Genomic DNA, 24,462 nt, shown 5'->3' with positions numbered 1-24,462 from the left:
TTAGATTTATTTACATCTTTAATGAATCTACAACGTGCAGGTGACACGTGCCTCCATTTTGAACTTTCTAGTCTTGATAAGTGAAAAGCATAAAGGTTATGGAGGGGATCTAATTCTTATGTAACTATATGCTCTATCGTGACCAAACATGCACCGGTGTTTCATTTTGGATTTCAAACCAAATGACAAGGGTCAGATGCTGGATCTACCTCACGTTTTCCGAAAGTTTTGTAGGAAGTGATATGAGATTTTCTTTTAAATATCAATCCTCTCTCCAACATGCAACAGAACAACCGCTTAATCGAATAAGCTATTGTTACGGTGCGTTCGTTCAAAAAATGAACATTTTATCTTCTGCTTCAAATAACCAAAACCTACGAATACGATGTCAAACATGGAAGGTCACCTCTTCTCTTCATTAGGAATGCATATTGACTATGATGTATGATAAATACAAAAAAGCTCGTTTCTCCTGTATAATGTGTACACTTTTGTAATTTACAATTAGAAACGTGTAGAGTCTTGTCAATTTTTTGCTAGAAATCTCCGTTTAAAGCATTCATTGTGGTCTTTTTCTTGTTGTCCTTCAGTACATAGAAATTCTTGGCTTCTTCTAGGGTATCTGGCAGTTCCTTCCCAGTTGTTTCGGGTAACCATAGAAACAGAACTGTTACCACGAGTGACAGAGAGCCAAACACCACACCTGGACCCCATGGGATATAGGCGCCCTATATGATAAATAGGGCTTATATAATTATTATTAAGGTATCAATAAAGTATAACCTTGAAGTTTGATTTACTTTTTAAAAAAAACATTAAGTTTGGTCATAACCTTTAAACAGTTAGTGCGAGTGCTATTTCACAAGTGTATTTCTTGTGAGAAGCCTTTACTTCTCCAAACGTACTTGATTTGTATTTGAAAAGATTTGAACTTTTGCTATAAGTTACAAACACGGGGCATCAGTGTTTCACAAACACGTCTTTATTTTATTGAAATAAGGTACGAAAGCTAATGTATGAAACGTAAAGATAACGAAGTGAAATCAAGCTCAAACGTCCATTAAAGCAAGAACAAATAGAAAACAGAGTAAATACGAACCTTTGAAAACATCAGTAGATACTGTAAACAAACTTTTATTCGCGAGCGAGAAATTTTCGCGACGTTCGCAAGAGCCTTGTCAACGCGAATATTTCTCGCCGCGCACGCATCCTTAAAGTCTCTTTTTCTACTAAAACAGTTCTAAAAAGGCTTGATCGCGAAAATAAATCGTAGCAAATAAAAGTTGCTTACTAGCTCTGGGTAAATCGCGAAATAAAGATGTCGGGAATATAAGTTGTTTTACAGTATCGCGTGCCATTGATTAGCATTCCTTGTTTATGGGTCACACAAAAAAAACGATAGGCAAATAAGTGTACATGAAATATATGGAGAAAACGAACAGTATTAAGGATCAAATGTCCATAAAACAATACGAAACAGAAGCAGAGCAAACACTGGACCTTCAAAACATCAGAGGTAGTATCAGGAGTCATGGAGGAGTGAGCATCCCTTGCCGACCGGTCACACCCGCTGTGTGCTCCTTGTCATGATCGGGAAATAACGGAAAAAATCCATCTTCAATTTAGATTGATTGATTGATTGTATATTGTTTAACGTCCCTCTTGAGAATTTTTCACTCATATGGAGACGTCACCGATGCCGGTGAAGGGCTTCAAATTTAGACCTATACTCGGCACTCAGGGCCATTGAGCAGTGAGGGTTCTTTATCATGCCAACGCCTACCGTGACACGGGACCTACGTTTTTAAGGTCATATCCGAAAGACTCGTGACTTTCACTTCTAGTGCCGAGCGCTTGGCGAAGGAACAGTCACTACCTATAGCTATGTTTACGTCTAAGGTATGACGCGGCGCCGCGATCGAGAATCGAACCCGGGCCTCCCGATCACGAATCGAACGCTCTACCACTAGGCTACCGTGACCGGTATCTTCAATTTAGTGTATAAATAATGGACTTACAATTAGTATGAAAAACATCAGTCAGCATTTGACTCAATGATAAACTGCATTTGCTGACAAGGTCATGGTATCAACTATATTACGAAATTAATTCATTTACATTTGTATCACGTACATCAGTATTGGCACTATTTCATAAAAAGTACTACTAATGACCACGGAGTTGGATTTGAACAGAAGCAAGTACAGTTTTATGTTGGGGTGGATCAGTTTGTCCTTTTGATTGTTACAGAAGTAACGTAATTTCAGGTTTATAAAATAATAACATTTTTCCTTCAATTTTTAGAACTTTGATTGGAATATCGGGGCCAAGTGAGCATTATTTTATTTTCTGTTGAAAATCCCAGGTCGGGTTTCATTCCAAAGATATAAAATTGAAGATCATCCTCAATTTAAGTTGTAGTAGAGTGCAGTTATTTTTAGGGAATGTGTCACAAATAATGCTTACTCCGCCATGGCGTATGATCAACTTCTGATGTTTTTATAGTTTCGACTTTACTCTGCTTGTAGGTAGAGCAAGTTACACGTTTGAAAGTGTTGTTTCAATGGACTTTGTAGTCGGATTGTTGTTCGTTATCTTTATATATTTACATTTGCAAATGTTTTTCTTTATATATCACAACTGAAAGCAAGCGTTATAAAGCGTGTATAAATACATATACGGGGTCAAGAGGTCATAGATGTTCGTATGGAGAAACGTTCGACGTAATTTCTCAGTGACGTCATAAAGGGTCGACGCGCGTTTAGTGGATTACATACATGCCTTTGGGTTTGAAAAAAAACGCATTTCACACGTTAAAAGTCACAATCAGGCAAATTTAAAGTATGGATAAGTCACAAATTTTGAGTTTTATTGGTTGTAAAACGGGTTGGCACATGATCAAATCTTCCATAAAGCCCTTCGGACTTTATGGAATTTGATCACGTGACCAACCCGTTTTACATCTTAATAAAACTCAAAAAATGATACCTTATTTCTTAAACATAAATTACAAATATGATGATAACAAATATTTATAAAACCCCAGTACAAAAAAATATCCCATAAGTCTGTATTAATGAAAGTAAAATGAAATTATTAATTGGACTTAATTTAAAAAAAACTTACGAACAAGGCTGCATAAGGAGAGATCATCCCTCCTATTCTAGCCGCAGCAGATGCCAGACCCATACCTAAAGCTCTAAAACAAGGGAAACAAGTAGGAAGGAAAAAAAAAGAAAAATCAATGAAAGGGTTTTTTTTCTAAAAAATGACACTCTAGTGCGTTAAACATTTAAATATGCATAAGCATACAAAATGGAAAACAAACAACAGTGTACTTAAAAAATACATATATTTGTGCGTAAAAAAATAGGATAACTAAAAGACCATAAAATGTTGATTTTATACTGTACATTGAACGGAAGTCAATTAAATAAAATAACAATTATTGAAACATTTAAAAAACAAAAGAACCTGTACTTTATCAGTAGAGCACAAATTAAAATCTTAAAAGAACTTTAGATCAGTTCCGTGACTCACTTAAAATACATAAGAGCAAGAGCCACGTTGGGCCTTATTAAATTGGCTCTGAGAATTTCTGAAAAATCAAAACCGCTCAGTTTAGGTTGCAAATGCATTATTTATCACTTGCAGTGTTGGTGACCACGTATCTATTGATCATGACGTAATTTTCCCTCTAGTCAATCCATTATGACATCATCAAATGCGTCATTTTCCTCATATCCTGTAAATTTCTTTGAAAATGGCCTAAAATTGAAGTATTTTTTTCAATATTTAATATAGAGCACAACCTCTGGTCCAAAATATGCAAATAGATAGTGAAAGACCTGTTTCTGAAGATCACAAAACATGTTTTATTTTTTGGATCGTGGGCTGTGCTCATATTTTATTTCTTTGTTGAAGGTGGTCAAATAAGCATGATTTCTGTAAATTTCAAAAACATTATAATTTCTCAAAGCCTATTTTCCAATATCTGGATTCTCAAAAAGAAATTTTATTATAGGAAATGAAAGCTCAAAGTGTCTACTCTATTTTGGTATATGAAATGGGACAGAGGGTGATAGTTAAGTAATTGATATATATAAGTACAGGGCCTTTTTATGCATAAAGTGAACTTAGATCTTTATATTGATGTAATTCGTTGATTATTGTATCCACATACTAGTAGTTCTATGCAGCTGTAGCTGCAAAAATGAAAATCTATGCTTTTTCGCATAAACTTCAAATAAAAGGATCTTTTCTGAGACCCTTTTTTTCAAACTGAAATCACAACGATTCTTTGTCTAAGTAAAAGTACATATAAATCTTATTTTTTTTTAAATATTTGCAAATTTTGTCCTAAAATTTACAGAATGAATACACGTGTAGAAAAGGCATACCTTAAATTTGTAGGATATATTTCTGGTGTGTATAGGAAAATCGTCATGAATGAACCAGATATTCCAAACTTTCCGGCAAAACTCAGAGCCGAGGCCAACCCCTTCAACGCTGGTGTATCTAGTGTTAAAATAGATCGAAGAGAAAAAAAAAAGAATGAATTAGCATAGAGAAATTAAAAAGATGGATTTTCATGATTATCACACGATGTTTATGATTTCTCTTAACACATTGTAGGTAATAAAGTACAGTTTTTTATTTAGTTTTGATATTATGGTTTTATTGCCAATCCTATTACATGTAACAATTAAGACAAATTGCTGTTACTGATGTAGTCTTATCAGACGTAGAGAATATACATTTAAGCTGAAATCAACACAAATTTTTCAAGTTATTTTTTTTCCATCTGTAAAATTGGCAGAACTGTGACTTTTATGAAAATGGTGATCAGGATTAATGATGATTATCTTAAAAATTCTATTAACATAAACAAATCTGTGAGGGGGTAGAAAACACAGACCCCTGTAAAGGTGGGATCAGGTACCTAGGATAAGTAAGCATCCCCGGTCACACCCGCCGTAAACCCTATGTACAGGCTAAAAAGGTGGATTCCTTTAATTAAGCCTTACGTATCGATCAAAAGACCGGAACATTCCTTTAATTAAGCCCTACGTGTTGATCAAAAGACCGGAATATTCCTTCAATTAAGCCCAACGTGTTGATCAAAAGATCAGAACATTTCTTCAATTCAGCCCTACGTATTGATCAAAAGACCGGAATATTACGTCAATTATCTTCCAAGTGTTGATCAAAAGACTAGAACATTCTCTTATTAATGCCCTACGTATTAATCAAACGACCGGAACAGACGGCGCAATAGGCAAAGGGTTAATTAAGCCCCATGTATTGATTAATAGGAAGGAACATTCCTTTAATTAAGCCCTATGTGTTGATTAAAAGGGGGAACATTCCTTTAAATAAGCCCTATGTGTTGATCAAATAACCAGAACATTCCTTCAATTAAAAGACTGGAGCATTCCTTTAGTAAAGCCTTACTAATTGATCTAATGACCGAAACAAGTAAAGCCCTACGTTTTGATCAAAACACCTGGTCATTCCTTTAAGGATGACGTTTATTCAGGTTTCAGAAATCAGAGAGGAAATTTTGTAAAGTATAATATATCAAATTAAAAATTGTTCTAAATGGATAAAATAAAAAAAAAGTTTTAACTCAATATCAATTTAAAAATTTTATATGTAAGTAGTTGTAGAAAATATACAGGAACAAAACTCAGTGTAAGGCTCTGCAGAGGAAATTCAGACTAATTTTTTTTATTTTTTCATTTTTTGCCAAAATTTCTATTTCTTGCAATATTAATCACAAAGTAAAGGTAAGATGTATTTGAAGACATCATTTTGCAAATTTTATATGTGTTTAAGCTCATAAATTATTTCAAATAAATGAATGCTATGAAATAAAGAAATTCAAAAACATGTACAAAAACCACTGCAGTCAACAAATCTGAATAATTTGATCATTGACCCCATATAACGTTAATACCATGAGAATGGGGGTAACAAAAGTAACCTAAGGCTATAAATAATTAAGAGTTATTATCAGTCAGGTTTTTGCAATATTTGATTAAAAATAGGCAAAAAATATTAATATGGCAGAGGAAATTCTGTAATAATTATCACGTTTATGGCCCAAACTCTACTCATTTCTTTATGTGAAGAAACCCTGTTCCATTGCTATAATATTTCATTATTCAAAGAGTTTTATTGCTTGTAATATTTTGTGAGGGAAGAAAAAATTGGTCATAGTGTGAAAATTCAGGTATTTCCCGAGAAATGCTCAGGGCCCCTAGCATGAAAACGAGATCATCGACCTAGTTATTTGAAATTGAAATTTAACACAAGAATTATAGGTGTACAATGTGCTATAGGTTTTTTCGATTTCATTATAAATTTTTACACAAGTAAAGGTATACCTAAGGTAGTATAATTTACCTGCCGTAAAGTTTTTGATCACAGTCAGACTAACACCAGCGATGGCATGAAACATGACACAGGTCTTCTTCCTACCATATCTACAAGGAGATTTTTACTTTATTTTTTTTTTATATTATTTTTCAGTTAATCTTTGATTTTGCAATCTTATATAAGTGTGGATTGTAATAAATGAAAATACCTGTTGATTGTAAACATATAGAGAAAAATGCTTGGGATCTCAACGATGCCATTTAAGAAGAAATTAAGATACACATTTCCACTCAGCTGAAATTAACACAGATTTTTTACAAACCTTAATAGAAAGATACATTCAAATAATTAATCTCATTGAAAACTCTGGCTTTCTTTCGTTTTAATGTTACAGTAAAAAATATATTTCATATGGATCACTTATCTTGTTCAAAATTTTATATTATGGAATTAAAATCTGATTATGACGTCATAATTGATCTTGTACAAATTGAAAATAAACAGATTATTACCATACTATCCAGACTATGACGGATGTCAGTAGAATGTGTTTATGCCTGAAGATATCCAAAACAGACAACCTCTCCTCCTTTCTCTTTTTCCCGGTCTGTTCATCGTTTGTCCCGGGTTTGTTATACACAGTGGTTTCATCTACAAGCAACTGTAATTCCTTTGTAATTAAGCCCTACGTGTTGATCAAAAGAAGGATCTATTTTGTTCCATTGGCAGCTCGTTTTATCCATTGTTTTGCCTCCTCGTATCTACCATTTGCTACAATTAAACCTTAGTATCCTGGAGAAAATTGAGTGAGATATATGTTAGAAATGTAAAACAAAATGGTTGATGCTTGAGTTGAGAGAGATAGAGAGAAAGAGAGAGAGTAAATGCATGCTACGTTTCTCTTGCATTTTGGGTAAACAGTTACATGTTGTTGCAATGAAATATACGAAGCAAAAACATGAAAGATTCGGTCTTAAATTACAGAGGCAAACATGATCAGGTTGTTCTCATCACAAGAAGCATACCACGATAGCAAATGTTTTTGTGCTTGATTATATCGGACGACCTATAGCTACTGTGTATAGCAATTTTGCAAAAGGTTTCATCAAAGCTTAACATTTTTTTAATTAAACCCTAAAGTATGTGTGGTAAAAGGTCAAGGAACATTTACAGTTTATAAATATATGTGTTGATAAAAGGGGGAAAGTATTACTTTAATTAAAAAGAATTTTTTTTTGTTGAAAATTGTACCAGAAAATTCCTTCAATTAAAAAAAATGCATTCCTTTAGTAAAGCCTTACTTATTGATCAAAAGACCGAAACAAGAGAAGCCCTGCGTTTTGATCAAAACACCGGATCATTCCTTTAAGGTAGTACTAGTATTTACCTGCTGTAAAGTTAAGGACGGCAGTCAAGGTCAGACTAACACCAGCGATGGCGTGAAACATGACACAGGTCTTCTTCCTACCATATCTAGAAGGAGATTTTTACATTATTTTGTTTGATATTCTTTTTCAGTTAATCTTTGATTTTGCGATCTTAAATCAGTGTGGATTGGAATAAATGAAAATACCTGTTGATTGTAAACAAATAGAGAAAAATGCTTGGGATCTCAACGATGCCATTTAGGAAGAAATTAAGATACACATTTCCACTCATGGTACCGGAGGTCAGAAAAAGTCCATAATACGTGATACTGTTTACAAACCTTCATAGAAAGATACATTCAAATAATTTATCTCATAGAAAAGGCTTTTTTTCGTTTTAATGTTATAGCAAGAAAGATATTTCATATGGATCACTTATCTTGTTCAATTATATTATGGAATTTAAATCTGATTATGACGTCATAATAGATCTTGTACAAATTGAAAATAAACAGATTATTACCATACTATCCACACTATGACGGACGTCAGTAGAATGTGTTTATGCCTGAAAATATCCAAAACAGACAACCTCTCCTCCTTTCTCTTTTTCCCGGTCTGTTCATCGTTTGTCCCGGGTTTGTTATACACAGTGGTTTCATCTACAAGCAACTGTAATTCACTACTCTGTAATTCAGAGTCAAACTCGTCTATTATAATAGAAGGATCTATTTTGTTCCACTTGGCAGCTCGTTTTATCCATTGTTTTGCCTCCTCGTATCTACCATTTGCTACAAGCCATCGAGGAGATTCTTGAAGGATCCTGGAGAAAATTGAGTGAGATATATGATATGTTAGAAATGTTAAACAAAATGGTTGAGGTTGAGTTGAGAGAGATAGAGAGAGGGGAAGAGAGAGTGAGAGAGTAAATGCATGATACGTTTCTCTTGCATTTTGGGTAAACAGTTACATATTGTTGCAATGAAATATACGAAGCAAATCATGAAGATTCAGTCTTAAATTACAGAGGCAAACATGATCAGGTTGTTCTCTTCACAAGAAGCATACCACGATGTAGCAAATGTTTTGGTGCTTGATTATATCGGACGACACTATAGCTACTGCATGTATAGCAATTTTGCAAGTTCCGGATTAAATGGGCAGTCACATAATATTATAGAAACTTAATGAGTTGTGTGATGTCAATAAAGCTTACAAACTTATTATGAACGGCTGTTGAATACAATGAATGATAGGACTATTTCAGTTGTTCATACCGACAGATACACAGACAGTAAAGGGCAAGTAGCTTAGAAATTATTGCTACATACCAGCGTGTAGCCAGGCTGTGTGAGCCTATTATACCGGCTGATATAGAGATATAGTGGTACATACCAGCGTGTAGCCAGGCTGTGTGAGCCTATTATACCGGCTGATATAGAGATATAGTGGTACATACCAGCGTGTAGCCAGGCTGTGTGAGCCTATGATACCGACAGATTTAGAGATATAGTGGTACATACCAGCGTGAAGCCAGGCTATGGGAGCCTATGATACCGGCAGCCAGCATGGTGTATCTCCAGGATACGTTACGGAGGAGGTAGGCTACTAGAGATATGGAAGAAATGGAGAGAGACCAGGCTACACTTCCGATAGAGACAACATTGCCACGTGACTCAGCGGGAAAAATCTCCAAAAGCAGGGTTGCCAACGTCAATCCAGCTCCCTGAAACGGAAGAAAAGAATTTGTTCACATGCAGCTTTGAGTTCTCACCGGAAAAAAAAACATCTAGATTTACTTCTAATGCTTAGCGAAGGAATATGGCTACCTGTTTTTGCCAGATTTGATATGCAGCGGTCGGGGTTTGAATCAACCACCGATAGCGAGTGCTCTATCGAGAGAGATTGTAACAGTGACTTATAGTGACCTACCTGGCCAAAGGCCCCCATTAGTAATCTTAAGATGACGAAGGCACTGAACCAAGGAACAAAAGCTGCCAACACATAACACAGAGCCATGGCGATAAAGTTTGTGTAGGAGATCAGCAGACGACCGTATTTATCTGCCAGGGCGGGAAACAGTGCAGCTCCTATCATCTGTCCAATCACCGTCATTGTGGTTGACATACTTCCTAGGCCCTCGGCTCCACAAACAAGATTCCACTGAAAATTGTATCATACATGTATTGATAATGTGAATGTAATCCATCATTAAAAATTCAAAAGCTGACTGACGTTTTTCATACAATTTACATGTACTGTGAAATCACTAATTATCGTGGGGGTTAGTTTTCGTTGTTTTCGAGGTGTGAAGAGACCCGAGAATTCATGTCCACCACCAAAGTTAACTACTCAACAATTCTTCATCCACAAATTCGAAATCCCCACGATCCAAGAATTTTTACTCAAACCAAGAAAATTTGACCCCAAGAAAATATGTGATTTTACAGTACTTATTAAGTTATTTTTAATGCACTGAACGGTGTACGATTTTTTCCTATTTCTCCGATCATGACGAAGAGCACACGATGGTCGACGAGTATGACCAGTCGACAGGAGATGCTTTTCTCTCCATGGCACCTGATTCCACTACTGATGTTCTTAAAAGTCCTTTATTGTTCTTCTCTCCAGGTGTATAGTTTTAATGGAACATGATTACTGTTTTTATCTCTATATTTAATGTTTACTTAGTTTCGTACCTCTGACGCAGTGGTCTCCTGGCCAAAATATTCGTATCCATCCCGACATGGAATAGTCTCCCGTGTGAGAACCCCAGACCTGTTTGTCTCATAGATGACGTCACATTGAATCGAATGGATTGTGACGTTATATGACGTATTGATGTCGGCGTAGTAATTTGTCACGTGTTTTTCTGGTATCTTACATTTAAAGTCTGGAATGTAACCTGGAAATAAAAAAAAAGTATTTCGTTGTTGAATTACATATTTTTTACATTTGTTTTATTTAATAAAACTAACTTTCATTGTTTAAAATTAATCCATGAGGAAAAGCAAAACCGATATGATTATATAAATACGAGGGTCATTCAAAATACGTAGACAATGCTTCTCATCGTCATATAATTATTACAAGATTATAGATCAACACATTTTCGTAAACATAAACATTTATTTTGTCGAAGTGTGAAGTTTCATTCCATTTGATGATTATCCAAAATTTAGACCAACATGTTTTGTTACTACGGAGCACGGTTAACCAACATTGTAATGCCAAAGACAACGTTGAGAAAGTTTGTCAAAATTATACTAATTTTCGTAATTTAAAACACGGTTTGTAGCGTCTTCTCCATTCAAAAAAAAATATCCATAACACTTAACACCTAGTTTGCGAACAATTGTACAAATATGACTTGAATAAGAATGTCATTGTTTTCAAATTCTTTAATTTTCCATGTAACTCTATTAATTCTGCAACAGTGAAGCACACATCACGTTCAATGACGTTCTTAACTCTTTCGACAATATTTTTTAAACATTATCCTGTTTCTTTGCAGACAATCCATCGTCCGATTCAAACTCGCTACCACTCAAAAGAGGTAGGGGCTCCATTGGCGAAAATCGGCCCCAGCTCAAAAATAAATTTTATTTTTTTGATTATATGTTGTGGATGTCTATTTTTTAAAAATAACACCAATTTGTCCGAAAAACTTAATTTAAGGAGAAAATTAAGCCATTGATTGACCGCCGTTAATAGTTAACGTTAACGTTAAAAAGTAGCGTCATTACGTTATACACACACAGTTACTCGGTACCCTCCTCAGAGAACACTGAGTTAACCATACTCACTAATACTGATAAGAACAACAAAACTTTTTTGATAGTTTACAACGGCTAAATTTCTTTTGTCAGGGTATGATGATGATAATCTGATGGTTGTCATAGCAACGAACTTTCTTCATAAATATGTCTCTGACTACATTAATAACAGAAAGGAAATATCTCAAAAACTTGACAATTTTGGTCACTTTCAAAACGTTGATATGTTTTCAATTTGTTGCAATATAGAGGTCATCAGTAAATTGATATGAAGACTTCTGTTCAGTATATAATTCCTCTTAATAAAACAATTTTTCTAATGGTAGCTAAACGCAGTTTAGTATAAAATCCAGGGGGGGGGGGGGGGGGTTCCCAAAGAGAAGCATGCTGGGTAGGGATTTTCCTGCTATTTATAGGAGTCTAGATGAAAACTGCATCTTTTTTGTTTTTTTTTTTTTTTGCATAAAGTAGAGTCTTCTCTTAATATTTAAAGAAAAAAAATGTGCATTCATTTTTAGAAAAAAAAAATTGTGAGACTTTTTAATAGGGGGAGATAACTCCCCAAACATCTTGTTTTCACATGTGCAGAATTGCATGAGTCAATTAACAGGTAATGTAGCTCTTTCAAGAGGTGGAAAATGTACCCTAAAAGCACATTAAAAGAAAACCTTAGGACTTGTTCTGTGAAATGCACATAACTTATTTTGTCAGATTTTTTCTGTTTTTGTTGAGCAGGGGGGGGGGGGTTTAAAAATGCTGAAAATGGATACATAAACAACCCAATATCCCCCATATTTCAGGTGTCAAATACTCCCTAGTAGTAATTGATGAATGTATTATAGTTGGATATTTATTAAATTCACAATTTTATCTTTCCATTGATATGCAGAAGTATATGTAATAAGCCTCCATTTTATTTCTTTACAGGGGCCAGTTTTGCTCGTCCCTCACCAAGTAACGTCCTGATAACGTCATACATAAAACTGTGTTTTGCACCCAATATCGTCCATGAAATATGACTTTTGAACGTCATTTAGGATTTTTAAGTACTAGTCTTGTTAATATCTTAATATGGATATTAAAAGATGCACAGGTCTAATTACTTCTTTACAATAGAGTTTTAGGGGATATTGGAAGGCAGTTGTGTGTGTTTGTATTTAAGGACTAATTCTGTGTTAATTCTGTGCAAAACGGAGGTGACGTAATTTGCATCGGGATCGATGTCCAATGCTTCCTTAAGCTTGATCAATATAATTGCAAGGGGATGCTCAGCCTTAATTCTATCGTCCCTGTTATTCTTTTGTTTTACATAATACACGTATTGTTGTGTGGACATTACTAAACCTTTTTCATTTTGATAATCCGAAAAAAATGTATATTAAAATCAAGCACGTAAGACTGGGAATAGGTGATGTTTTTAAAATATTTTATTTCTGATTTTATACGTGTTATCATTTAAAAAATATTTTACTGAACTACTAAAAAAATAACGTCTCTAATACAACCACAAATAGATCGGCCGCTACTGCGGCCGAAAATAATGGTATAAAATGGACCCCTCGAAATCAAATTGCTTTAAATATATAGTGATTTTTTTTTTCATTATTTTTTTGAGTAAACATTTAACTATAACATTTTTTCATGTGATCAAGACAAACCCCTTCCTATTCAGACCTTATCATTAGATACGTCGTGGGATTAAATTAACTGCGGGACGTTGAGACTGTTCGGATGAGATCATATAAATCGGTGTCCCCTGTTGTTTTTTCACGAAAAAGATCCCTCACTGTTCAAAGTCTCTTTTATTTGGTTTAGTATATGAATTTGCTAACTCTGCAAATTCCGGGGCGGGGGGGGGGGGGGGGGACCAAACTACCCCTATCCCTTTTAGATCTGCAAATGAGCAAGTTGTGTTTCCATGAGTGAAGGATTCTCAAAGGGGGTCAATAATTAACAATTAATCCCCCCCTTACGAGTTGAAACAACTTAGCTTCAGCATATGAAATTAATAGCTATCTGATTTACATAAAATTTTTCATCCTTGGAAAAGAATGTCTCTGATTTTCTTTTTAAATACAACATTCCATTTATTCATATCATACGAAAGCCCAATGAGCTCATTTTCGTAGGTAAGAAAAATAATTTTTTTCGCGTTATAACGCCTACCTTTCGCGAATAAACGCGTAACTTTCGAGATATAACGCGAAACTTTCGCGAATAAACGCGTAACTTTCGCGTTATAACGCGAAACTTTCGCGATATAACGCGTAACTTTCGCGATATAACGCGAAACTTTCGCGAATAAACGCGTAACTTTCGCATTATAACGCGAACCTTTCGCGATATAACGCGTAACTTTCGCGTTATAACGCGAACCTTTCGAGATATAACGCGTAACTTTCCCGTTATAACGCGAAATTTTCGCGAATAAACGCGTAACTTTCACGATATAACGCGAAACTTTCGCGAATAAACGCGTAACTTTCGCGTTATTTTGCGAAAAAATATTATGCTAGAATAGGATAGATTAGTCATCAGAATATTTTATTTTATTTTAAAAATCTTACTATTGAATTAATAAAATGAATTTTACTTTCTTGTACATGTTTTTCAATTGTTAAATTCTTTAGACTGATTATTTCTTAAGGAAAATCTCCATTTGACATTTTTTCTAGCTGTTTTTTAATCAGTAACATTTACTTCAACTGTACCACTAGTAAATTAAGCAATCAATCATTTTGGACAAAAAATTATACACTGTAGAAACATAACTTAAAACTTGAAACTTGTTTATTTAATTAAACGCCTATTTTTACATAAAACGTATTCAATGGCGTTGTACATTAAGAAAATAAAAGATATTAACATATACACATAAATTATACATATTCATAAAGTCCTTTTTTTTTTACACATAATACTACATACATACGAAGAATTAAAACAAGGAATTGAAGTCTCTGAAGAAGTAATTTTTTAATTTGTTTTTGAAAATGTCAATTGATCCTGAGTTTTGAACACTGGTTGGCAGTTCATTCCACAGTTTGGGGCCGATGGTACTAAAACTTCTGTCACTAAAGGTTTTTCTCTTATTAAATGGAACATTATAATGACTTTCAGAATTTCTTGAAGAGCGTAAATTGACATTTGATGTTTTTTTCGTTAACAGTTCTTTTAAATACTCCGGTGCTTGGCCAACAGAACAATTGTACATGAATGTTAGAATTTTAAAAGATATTCTGCATTTGATTGGTAGCCAATGAAGATCAGAAAGGGCTTTCTTAGAACTGTCATATTTTTTGCGGTTTAAAACTAGTTTTGCGCACATATTTTGAATTCTTTGCATTTTGACGATTTCTCCTTGCGATATACCATACAGAATCACATTGCAATAGTCCAAATGGGATATAACTAAAGATAAAACTAAGACTTCTGTTGCTTCGGTCGTTAAATATTTTCGAATACATTTGATTTTTTGGTAATTAAACATAGCTGTGCGGCATTTTTTGTTGACATGATCTTTAAAATTTAAGTTCTCGTCCAGAAAAGCACCTAAATATCGTATACATTTAACAGATTCGATCTCATTTTCGTTAATGATTATAGATTTTGTTGTACATTTTTCTAGTTGCCGTTTGCTTCCAAAGAGGATGAATTCTGTTTTTGATGAATTCATTTTAAGCTTGTTTGCATTCATCCAATTGTTAATATCGATAGCACATTCCTCTAGCTCGCGAATGGCGTTAATTTCATTGCGTTTTGACGTTGGGTTAAACCGTTTATTTGCGGTATGGTCGTCTGCAAAGCCATACACCGATATGGTTGAAGGAATGACATCAAATAAGGTCCCTGCGTATGTTAAATAAAGCCAGGGTCCCAGGCAGCTGCCCTGAGGAACGCTGCACTGCAGTTGACGTACCGATGATGTCACGGAGTTAACGCACACCGTGCAGCCACGAGGCCGCAGATAAGAATCTATCCACTTTAATGCCGAACCACATATTCCATACTGTTTTTGAAGTACATTCAGCAAAATTTCGTGATCTACCGTGTCAAATGCAGCACTTAGATCTATTGCAATTAAAGCAGTAACTTCTTGTTTTTCCATCGCGTCAAGAAGGTCATTTACAAGTCGTAGTAGAGCTGTTTCGCATGAATGAAAACGTCTGTATGCAGACTGATTTTTGGGGAGTAGATCATATTTTTCCACGTGCACATTGAGTCTATAAAGGGCTGATTTTTCGATGAGTTTAGAGAGAAACGACAGGTTGCTAACAGGTCTGTAATTTGACAACTCGAGTTCCAATCCTACTTTCTTTAACAGGGGTCTTACAATCGCCTGCTTCCAAGTTGAGGGAAATACACCATGCTTCAATGAAAGGTTTACAATTTTTGTAATGTTTGGTAAAAGTTCGTTTAGAAAAGATTTTAGAATATTGGTAGGTAGAATGTCCAATTCACAAGATTTGGTTTGTAATTCCATGATCAAATTTGTTACTTCAGCTTGGGAAAGTTCCTGAAATTCGCTAAGTAAGGGTACGTTTTTATGTTTTGGTTCAAAATTTTCGAACGTTTTCAATGATTTTCTAATTTTGTCTATTTTGTCCATGAAAAAGTCGGCGAATTTTTCAAAAGTGAATGAACAATGTATAATTTCATTGTCTCCAATATTGGGTTATAGAGAAGTTCGTGGACTAGCCATAAATAAAAACTATGAAAGTATACAGCAGAGTTTGTACACTTTGAATTGTCAATGTTTTCGTAAGCAAAGGAATGAAAACGTGGTGCAACCTCAAAATAGGATATCTAATTTCCACAGTGAATGTAAAGGAGACGAATGAAAATCTGCTATCCAATTTTCACAAATGCGGTGGAACACAATTGACAAATTTACCTCATTTTGACAATTTTCTGAAATCTTGATCTCTATAGAATAAAATTATTTCAAATTCTCTAGAGAGTGCATAAAAAAAACGGAAAAGGGGTGATTTTCCCCGAAATTAATAAGCTTGAAGTTTTAACTTTTGGAACTCGCATAAACTTTGAATTGTTTGAACAGCGTTGAGAAAGACAAATTGTGACGGTTAAGATGGATTCAATAGCAAGAAAGCTTAAAATTTAACTTGTGATAGTCCAAGATCAAAATAGCCTTTTGATTATCATTGTATTAAATGAATAAAATTGATGACAAAATCAAAACAACGTTGAGACTAAAGCAAATGTCTCGTTAAACAGCAAAAGTTTCTCGTTATGACGCGAAAGTTACGCGTTATATCGCGAAGGTTTCGCGTTATAACGCGAAAGTAACGCGTTTATTCGCGAAAGTTTCGCGTTATAACGCGAAAATTTTATTTTTTTTACCTACGAAAATGAGCTCACTGGGCTTTCGTAATATCATGTAATGTACAAGTGAGTTGAAATTTCACTGTTATCTTTTATTTTAAGTATAAACTATTTCCAAATGGTTAATGTAAACAACATTCAATCAACAATCACTTATACCACATTCAATGATTGACTTTTCATAGTCATTTCACATAGAGGTTTATCTGTTTTCGAGGAGGGTTCCACGGCATCCAATTTATTTCCGCTCAAATTACTTTTTTAATTTCTTTTTTATAAACAGAAAAGCAGATGCTGATTAACTATCATTTTGTTTTAATTGTGTTCAATTGTTGCGCTGTTTACTTAAGTTTTTTTTTTATGAAAGACTAATTACACGCAGAATTGTAATGTGGTGTGTGGATCAAATATTTACAGGTACATTCATTTTATTTCGAATCATCTTTTTTATTTTAACTGTGAATGTTATATAATACTTATTAAGATGCAGAATTCAGTATATTTAATATATGAAAGCCAGTTGTCCCAGTTGACAAAAAAATCATATTCATATAATAGAACAAGATATCTTCGACAAATCGGCGCAGTAGAAAGAAGGGGGGGTGGGGGGACGGTGGTATTTACATGACTGACGCTGACCGATATTAACCCGGTTTTGACTTTGGAATAGTTTTCGCTTTGTTTTATGAAGACGTTGCTTACATACCCTTTAAGTTGCATTTAAAGAAACCAATATTGATTTATTACACGTATAGAACATTGTATATAAATAAATTGTGTGTGAAGAATGAGCAATTAATTCAGCTGCAGTCTTGTACACGTGAGTCGAAAATAGATAATACCAAACTGTAGGGAGTGGGGTACAATAGCAGTCATAACTTTGTATATTTTTAGGTGTTATCAAGCAGATAATGTTCTTGGAAGTTCATTCTATCGTAACCTAATTCATTATGTTTTATCCATCAACAATTCACAACTGATTAGGCAAAAACGTCACGACTTCGATGGGAAGTCCAATGCATCGTTTTCATACGAGTTGATTTTCGAAAAGGGTAGCAAATTATGAATGATATCCTTGAAGCTAGAGTTTAATTAATACATTATGCCTTTTTATTTCTGCATGTAATATTCACAAACCATTCTGTTTAAAAATAAAGGTTGGATTGACACAGGTGTGCATGTGTAATGCGAGGTACAGCGGTATATAAGGTAAATGACTGCGTGAGTGTAGCAAAATTCGGACTGATTTGGAATTATTATACCCAAAATCACAGCATATTTCAGCTACCATGTCCTAAATTGATAACAATTTCTTACATTTATTAGTAGATATATTAAAACATTAAAATATGTACGGTGATATAAAAACACAATATCATATCTATTGGAAATTATATTGATGTAAATTATGATAATTGATTACTTGGAATGACAGGAAAGCTTTTCGTTCATCGATCGATTTTTCATGCTCCGCAGGCCTCCACCAATACGATACTTCAATTGTTGATAGATTTGTTAATAATGAACATTTACAAGAAATTTTGTTTTGGTGGGTGTGTGCGGAGGTTTTTTTTTTAATCAATTTATGGCAAAAATTATGAGATTTTGATGATTTTTGCCAAATTACGTCAGGTTTACGTCACAAATATGACGTCATAAGTAGTCAATCTCCCGAACTTTTGCTATTTGTGGAATGCAATGATGGTAAACTGTGAAATATAAGTAAAGTCGATTTTATTAACTAGCTTTGAAAATTCGAAAAATTTGGGGCCGATTTTCGCACATGGAGCCCCTACCTCTTTGTATTTCCCGTTTAATACAAATACACAGATTATTTTTCATACAGATCCTGCTTTATACGGATTTTTTCAGTTCCCGAATGTAAAGTACAATTTTATTGCTACTTGCTGCTCCGTGACGTCCTCCAACGTCATGGTTTTTTGCTTTTTAAATCAAGTCTATATGTATTTAGAAACTGATATCTTTTAAATGGAGAGACATATTACATAACCTGATTTCATTTTAATTAATACAGCAATACTGTATTTAAACAAGTAAATTTTATTTCGTTTCAGCTCCATTTATTAGAGGTATATATATGGCTGTAAACACTATAAAGTGAAAATAAGTAAATTACTCAATTTTGACCGTGCTCCGTGACCCCATTTTTCCTGTTCTAAATCCTTGGTAATTTTAATAAATATGAAGATACATTCCATTTTTTTAATTCAAATTATTTGAATCTGTTGTTAAGATATTTGTACCATATTTGGATATAATATGACGTTAAATAAAAAAGTTAGGACAAAAGTCTACGAACTTTTTGAATGACCCTCGTATATAGAAAAAACGAACATTGTTCAAGATCAAAAGTCCAATAAACAATCAGGAGCATTTTATAAATATGGACCTCCAAAGCATTATGATCAGAGGTAGGATCATGTTACATTGAGGAGTGAGCATCCCCTGCCGACAAGTCACACCCGCCGTGTGCTCCTTGTCATGATTGGGAAAGTACGAAAACATCCTTTAACAACTCGATGTTTATACAATGACTTAACAATAAATATAAAAAAAACGTCAGTCAGCATATGACTTAATGTCAAATTGTACTTGCTGACACGGTTATTATATCGACCATAGAACTTACGAAATGGTGACTTTAAACGAGACTGCTGTTATTCTTAATGTTTAGGCAAATATTTGGCAATATCTTAATTGCCATTTTAGAAATTTCTCGTAGATGTTTTTGTGTGTATTGAATCAATTGAGGGATATAAACTCCATATGCAGGTGATAGAGGTAAATTGCTGCATAAGTAAGGGAAGTTTACAAAGGAAAAGTTTGTCATCACGTTATCATAGAGCTTGGTTATAAGATGTATTTCACCATTAATGTCTCTTTCACGTAAATATCTGAATATGAAACAGATGCGTCAGGGTACTAAGTTTGTGGTATATTTTATCTCACGCTTGCTGTGGTATACCGTATCGAAACAAGAATGGAAATAATCATAAGGGGTCCGTTTTACAAAAGAACTTACAACTGAGAACAAAATTTAATTCTGCTTAAAACTTTATTTTTTACATTAAATAGAAAATGGTTTTAATATTTTGAAAAGGTTTGTTGAAAGATACTTTTACTCTAGCAATTTTAAACAGAATAATTAATTTTGCAAAATTTTACAATCAACTGAAGTTTTTCGTCTTAGTCGTAAGTTCTTTTGTAAAACGGGACCAAGATTGTTATTGACAGTACGTCATGTATATATCTAAATGCTGAGTTGGAGGCCTGGTGTTTTCTTCTTTTCATGCATAAGATTTTGAACAAATTCTGCTTTTTATGAATATAAAATTAGGTTCGGCAATAACAGGGCGCAATTAGTACCCATGGGTATTCCAATAGACTGCTGTAAAATTGGTCTCAAAGGTCCATAGATATTGTCAATCAGAGTCTCTGGAATCTATTAAATATTAACTTCAGAGTAATTTAATGTGCAGTTGTACAATCAGACTGTTTTAACAAAATAAATATTGCAAATGAACAATTACAAGTCAGCAAATTTACGAGTTCCATTTTTATTAAGCGGTTAGCTTCGCTAACCGCTTTATGGCATGTGTCCGATTTTTATCGACACCGGAAACTTCCATAAGGCGCTACCTATCGACAACGGAAACTTCAACAAAGCCTCTACCTAGTACCTATGATTTGTTTCTAACACATATAACATATGTTAAATAAAATCAAGACTATCAAAACAACATAATCTTTCGGTTTTTTAATTTTTTTCTGATTTTGTTTGTCAATGAAATAAATTTATAATTGTTGTATTAAAAAAAGTTTATGTATAGGAGCATTTGGTGTCGAGATTAAATTTCCGTGACATCAGCTGATGGCGATCGGGCCCTGTGACGAAATTCGAAGTCAGCATGAAGTTTAGCTGATAACATTATCAACGCGTTAGATTTAAACTTTAGGAAGAAATGTATAGCGAGAAATATCATATTTGAACCCAATGTTACACGAAAACCAGTAGGCATTTCCGATTTATGTGTTAAATTGAAGCCTGAATCGAACAGGTGGTCAAAATGGCGTTGGACACCTTGTGTATTTATATATAGAGGGGGTAGAATGTTTCGATATTTAGCTAATTTAGAGACTTACTGATAAAAATTCAGGTGCCTGTGATTAATTATAAGGCACCCCTCATGAACAATAAATATTTGACCGAATTATGCTACTGGACACAGGGAGGACGGGTTAATTACTGGCTAAAGGGGTTGAAGGTTATTACCGACTGCAAAACATCGGAGAATCTCTCGATCGAGTTTCATTTTCCAAAATATTTAGGCATCCCTTTAATTAACTTAAGTAATACTAGTACACAAAGAAAACCTTTATATAAAAATACTGAATACATCTGTAAGTTGTACAGTTACATGTATGGATTACTTCCATAATGAAACGTTTGTTTTCTTCTCCTTTTTTTCTCAGTTGAAATTATTTAAAAGATGATTAAAGCTTTGTTTCCAGGGATAAATTTTGTACCCAGTCTAATTATTACAAACGATTTTAAACGATCACATTTTAAAAAAAAAAAAAAATAAAATGGGGGCCTGAAAATACTAAAATTAATTTTAAAAAATTGGAGAAAAAAATTTAATCGGCATTCGATCCTTTTCTAAAAATCAGTCGATATAAAATATGCACAGAAAAAAGAGGCATGAAAAATCTTGACGATAAGCACAAATTGAAAATTATATCTAATGAATGATTATTTTTGAAAGTTTGCTAAATTCCTATGCAAGGTATAAGTTGTAAAAATACTTTTTAAATTTGAATTTATCCAATTCGTTAATTATCATTTTGAGCCTTTGAGAAAAAATAAAAATAAAAATACAGATGCTTACAGACATATTGATAGAAATTCGCATACTTGTTTTTACTAAAAAAAAAAAACAATGTATTGCTTATGCGACATATTGAAGAAAGTGACAATGATACCTAGGTAATTCTTGCAATGGACAATGAAATTGTTTGTTATACACTGACTTCTAGTGAACCTTTGAATTTTTAAAATACTAGTAATGATGGATCAAACAACAACTTACCTTTTCACACGTTTTTTTTTTTTTTTTTTTTTTTTTTTTACAATATTTCATGAAAAATATTTGCCAAATACTCAGTATATGTTCGTTTATACATATCGTGCAAGACTCTTTTTTTAAATAATTGTCATATACCATTTACTTATTCGAACATTTGATTGTATGAAAAGTCAATAATGTACATTTCTTAAAACTTTATTATCTTGTTTACTTGTCTTTCTTCCTGTGAGAGAAATAGTTCATAATATTAATAAACAGATGTACTCAGTATCTGTATCAAAATACAGAATGAACAGTGATCGGTCTCAAAAGAAAAACGGATCCTTGAAAGTTCCGGTGCCTAGGAGAAGTAAGCATCCCCCATGACAGGTCACACCTGCTGACCCGCAGTGAGCCTACGAAACTGAAGCTCTCTGAAATTAATCAATTCTCTGCTCGTTCATCCGTTTTTCTCAGACTAGCCAGCTATAAGATCTATGTACAGTACTCCAAATCAATTAATCTAAAGAATTTGAATTATCATTTTATTTTCTTTTTGAGTTGTTTGCTATAGTAGCCTTTACAGTTACCTAATTTCAGAATCAATAGAGCATGAAAGCCAATTAAATAGGCAACATCAACATAATTTTTTTTTTGTTCTGAGCACTTTTGGACGCCACCAATGGAGACAATTAGGGAGAAATTTTTGAAATTGAACTTCCTGTCTTTCAAACTGAAAATCTCAGGTTGATATTTTGAAACAAAAATTTGTGACATCAGTCTGGGATGTTATTGGTTATACCATTTAGTTAAGCACTACAAAATTCAGTGTGTCTGCTTCTTCGCTGATGACACTGGAAAAAGATATGCATGCCTACTTTAATATCATGATTCAATGCATTTTTTGTTATTGTACACTGTACATATTCGATGAAAGCATGCTAACCGCTTTTCAGTACTTTCAGTACTTTGATTGAATGGGCAGTTGTCAGTAAAATCAAAAAGCTTAGACTCTAATGTATCGTGGGGAATGACTGTGTATGAAGTTGAAAAGTCGTAAGCTTTAATGCTGTTGATTTTGGGAAAATTCTATGATTAATTTCAATGCCATATTGAATTGCTCATTGGGGTATGAAGAAATGATTTGAAATGATAGAGGAAATTGCTTATTATATTTCAGTTTCAGGTTTCTGTTGAAATGATAGAAAGAAGTATATTATACACATATCCACAGGTTGTGAGTGGGGTAGCTCTTATATATATCACACCTGAGACAGGAAAATATTCCCCGAGGTCATGTTACTAAAATCGATATATAGCTACTTTAACATGTTTAAGAGTCAACGTAATTTCTCAGTAACATCAACCAATTGAAACGGAAACGGTTATTGTTTAGTTTCGTATAAACGTTAGACCTACGTTTTCACTTAATTCTTAAACACTAAAAAATATTAATTTTCAGATCATACAAGTAGTATGAAATTGCAAATTTACGGGGTCTGCTCTGAAGTAATACACGCTGTAATGGAGTGCTTTGATATCTCTCTGGAGACGGTGATTGGTACAGATTTCAGATGTGTGTCGTCTTATATATTGTAGTAAGACCTGAATAAGGCAAACAGTTGCGAAGAGCACAGAGCTGAGAATTTACAATAACCACAACATAAGACCTGAATAAGGCAGCTGGTTGGCTATAGAGAGAGGTGGCATACCACAGATAAAGGTGGGGGAAGTGCCAAGAGGCAGCACTATTGTGGAGTGGCAGGATAAGAAGATTTACTTACGGGAGACACCCGTTGACCACTGTTGGTGGTTGTCCAATCAAGTATTAATATTTTATTGTATTTGTATATATTTGATTGTAATTTTATTTGGTCAACAAAAACCTGAGTTATCAGGTTAACGAACCTGAGTGTAACGCCTGGTGATACAAGCCATTTGACAAAACACTAAGCTCGGCCGCGTTGCACGTTACACAATCATCGTATTCTACTTAATTTATAAATATATTTTTAAACTGAATTATATATCAAAAAGTGTGCATTAAAATTTAAAGACAATTTTCACGCCCCAACAGTGTGATATTACGACATTATATTGTGACGTCACTTTAAATAAATGTACTCACCAACAAATACATAAATGACTACTGGATATGTCAGAATCGGTAAACAGAACAGATTGTAAGCAAACTGTAGAACTTGATATCGCCCATAAGTTCCTAACGACCGTAAAATATTGTCTACATCCATTGTTATAAACTATTAAACCATATTGATGTGCCCCAGACTTTGATTTTATAAATATATTCAGCAACATGTCCGAGTTTGTGAGAGAGAATAAATTTAACAACAGCGTGTACAAGGTAGAGATTCTGTTGTGTCCTGTCTTATGGACAGTATTATAATAAACACCTTTACTCGGTTTTGACCTAGACTGGGATGACTTACGGACTGTGTTGAAATCAATTATATAATTATATTTTCCATTCAGATCTTATCAATGTAT

At 33.8% G+C, this 24,462-nt stretch overlaps 1 protein-coding gene across 1 annotated transcript; it reads right to left on the bottom strand.

Annotated features, from left to right (window-relative positions):
• Window positions 1-24,221, bottom strand: LOC134270192 (organic cation transporter protein-like). The gene is made up of 10 exons (XM_062752381.1): window positions 24,083-24,221; window positions 10,448-10,653; window positions 9,681-9,911; window positions 9,272-9,474; window positions 8,272-8,571; window positions 7,955-8,089; window positions 7,769-7,854; window positions 4,401-4,518; window positions 3,127-3,199; window positions 1-728 (listed from the first exon to the last, which is right to left on the bottom strand). Exons 1-10 carry the CDS (start codon window positions 24,204-24,206, stop codon window positions 537-539), a joined length of 1,668 nt encoding a protein of 555 aa, XP_062608365.1. The 5' UTR covers window positions 24,207-24,221; the 3' UTR covers window positions 1-536.
• Between the last annotated feature and the right edge of the window lie 241 nt (window positions 24,222-24,462).

The sequence above is a fragment of the Saccostrea cucullata genome, unplaced genomic scaffold, assembly GCF_032062105.1.
Source record: "Saccostrea cucullata isolate Sc308-1 unplaced genomic scaffold, CSIRO_AGI_Scuc_v1 ctg1251, whole genome shotgun sequence".
NCBI lineage: Eukaryota > Metazoa > Mollusca > Bivalvia > Ostreida > Ostreidae > Saccostrea > Saccostrea cuccullata.
The sequence above is the reverse complement of the archived record's forward strand: the minus strand, read 5'-3'. Positions and strand labels throughout refer to the sequence as shown.

Coding starts and splice junctions, on each gene's coding strand:
- LOC134270192 (XM_062752381.1), bottom strand. CDS start 24,206: ATGGATGTAGACAATATTTTACGGTCGTTAGGAACTTATGGGCGATAT. Junction 9,475..9,680: donor TAATGGGGGCCTTTGGCCAG/GTAGGTCACTAT, acceptor CTTCCGTTTCAG/GGAGCTGGATTGACGTTGGC. Junction 8,090..8,271: donor GTCATAGTGTGGATAGTATG/GTAATAATCTGT, acceptor CTTTCTATGAAG/GTTTGTAAACAGTATCACGT.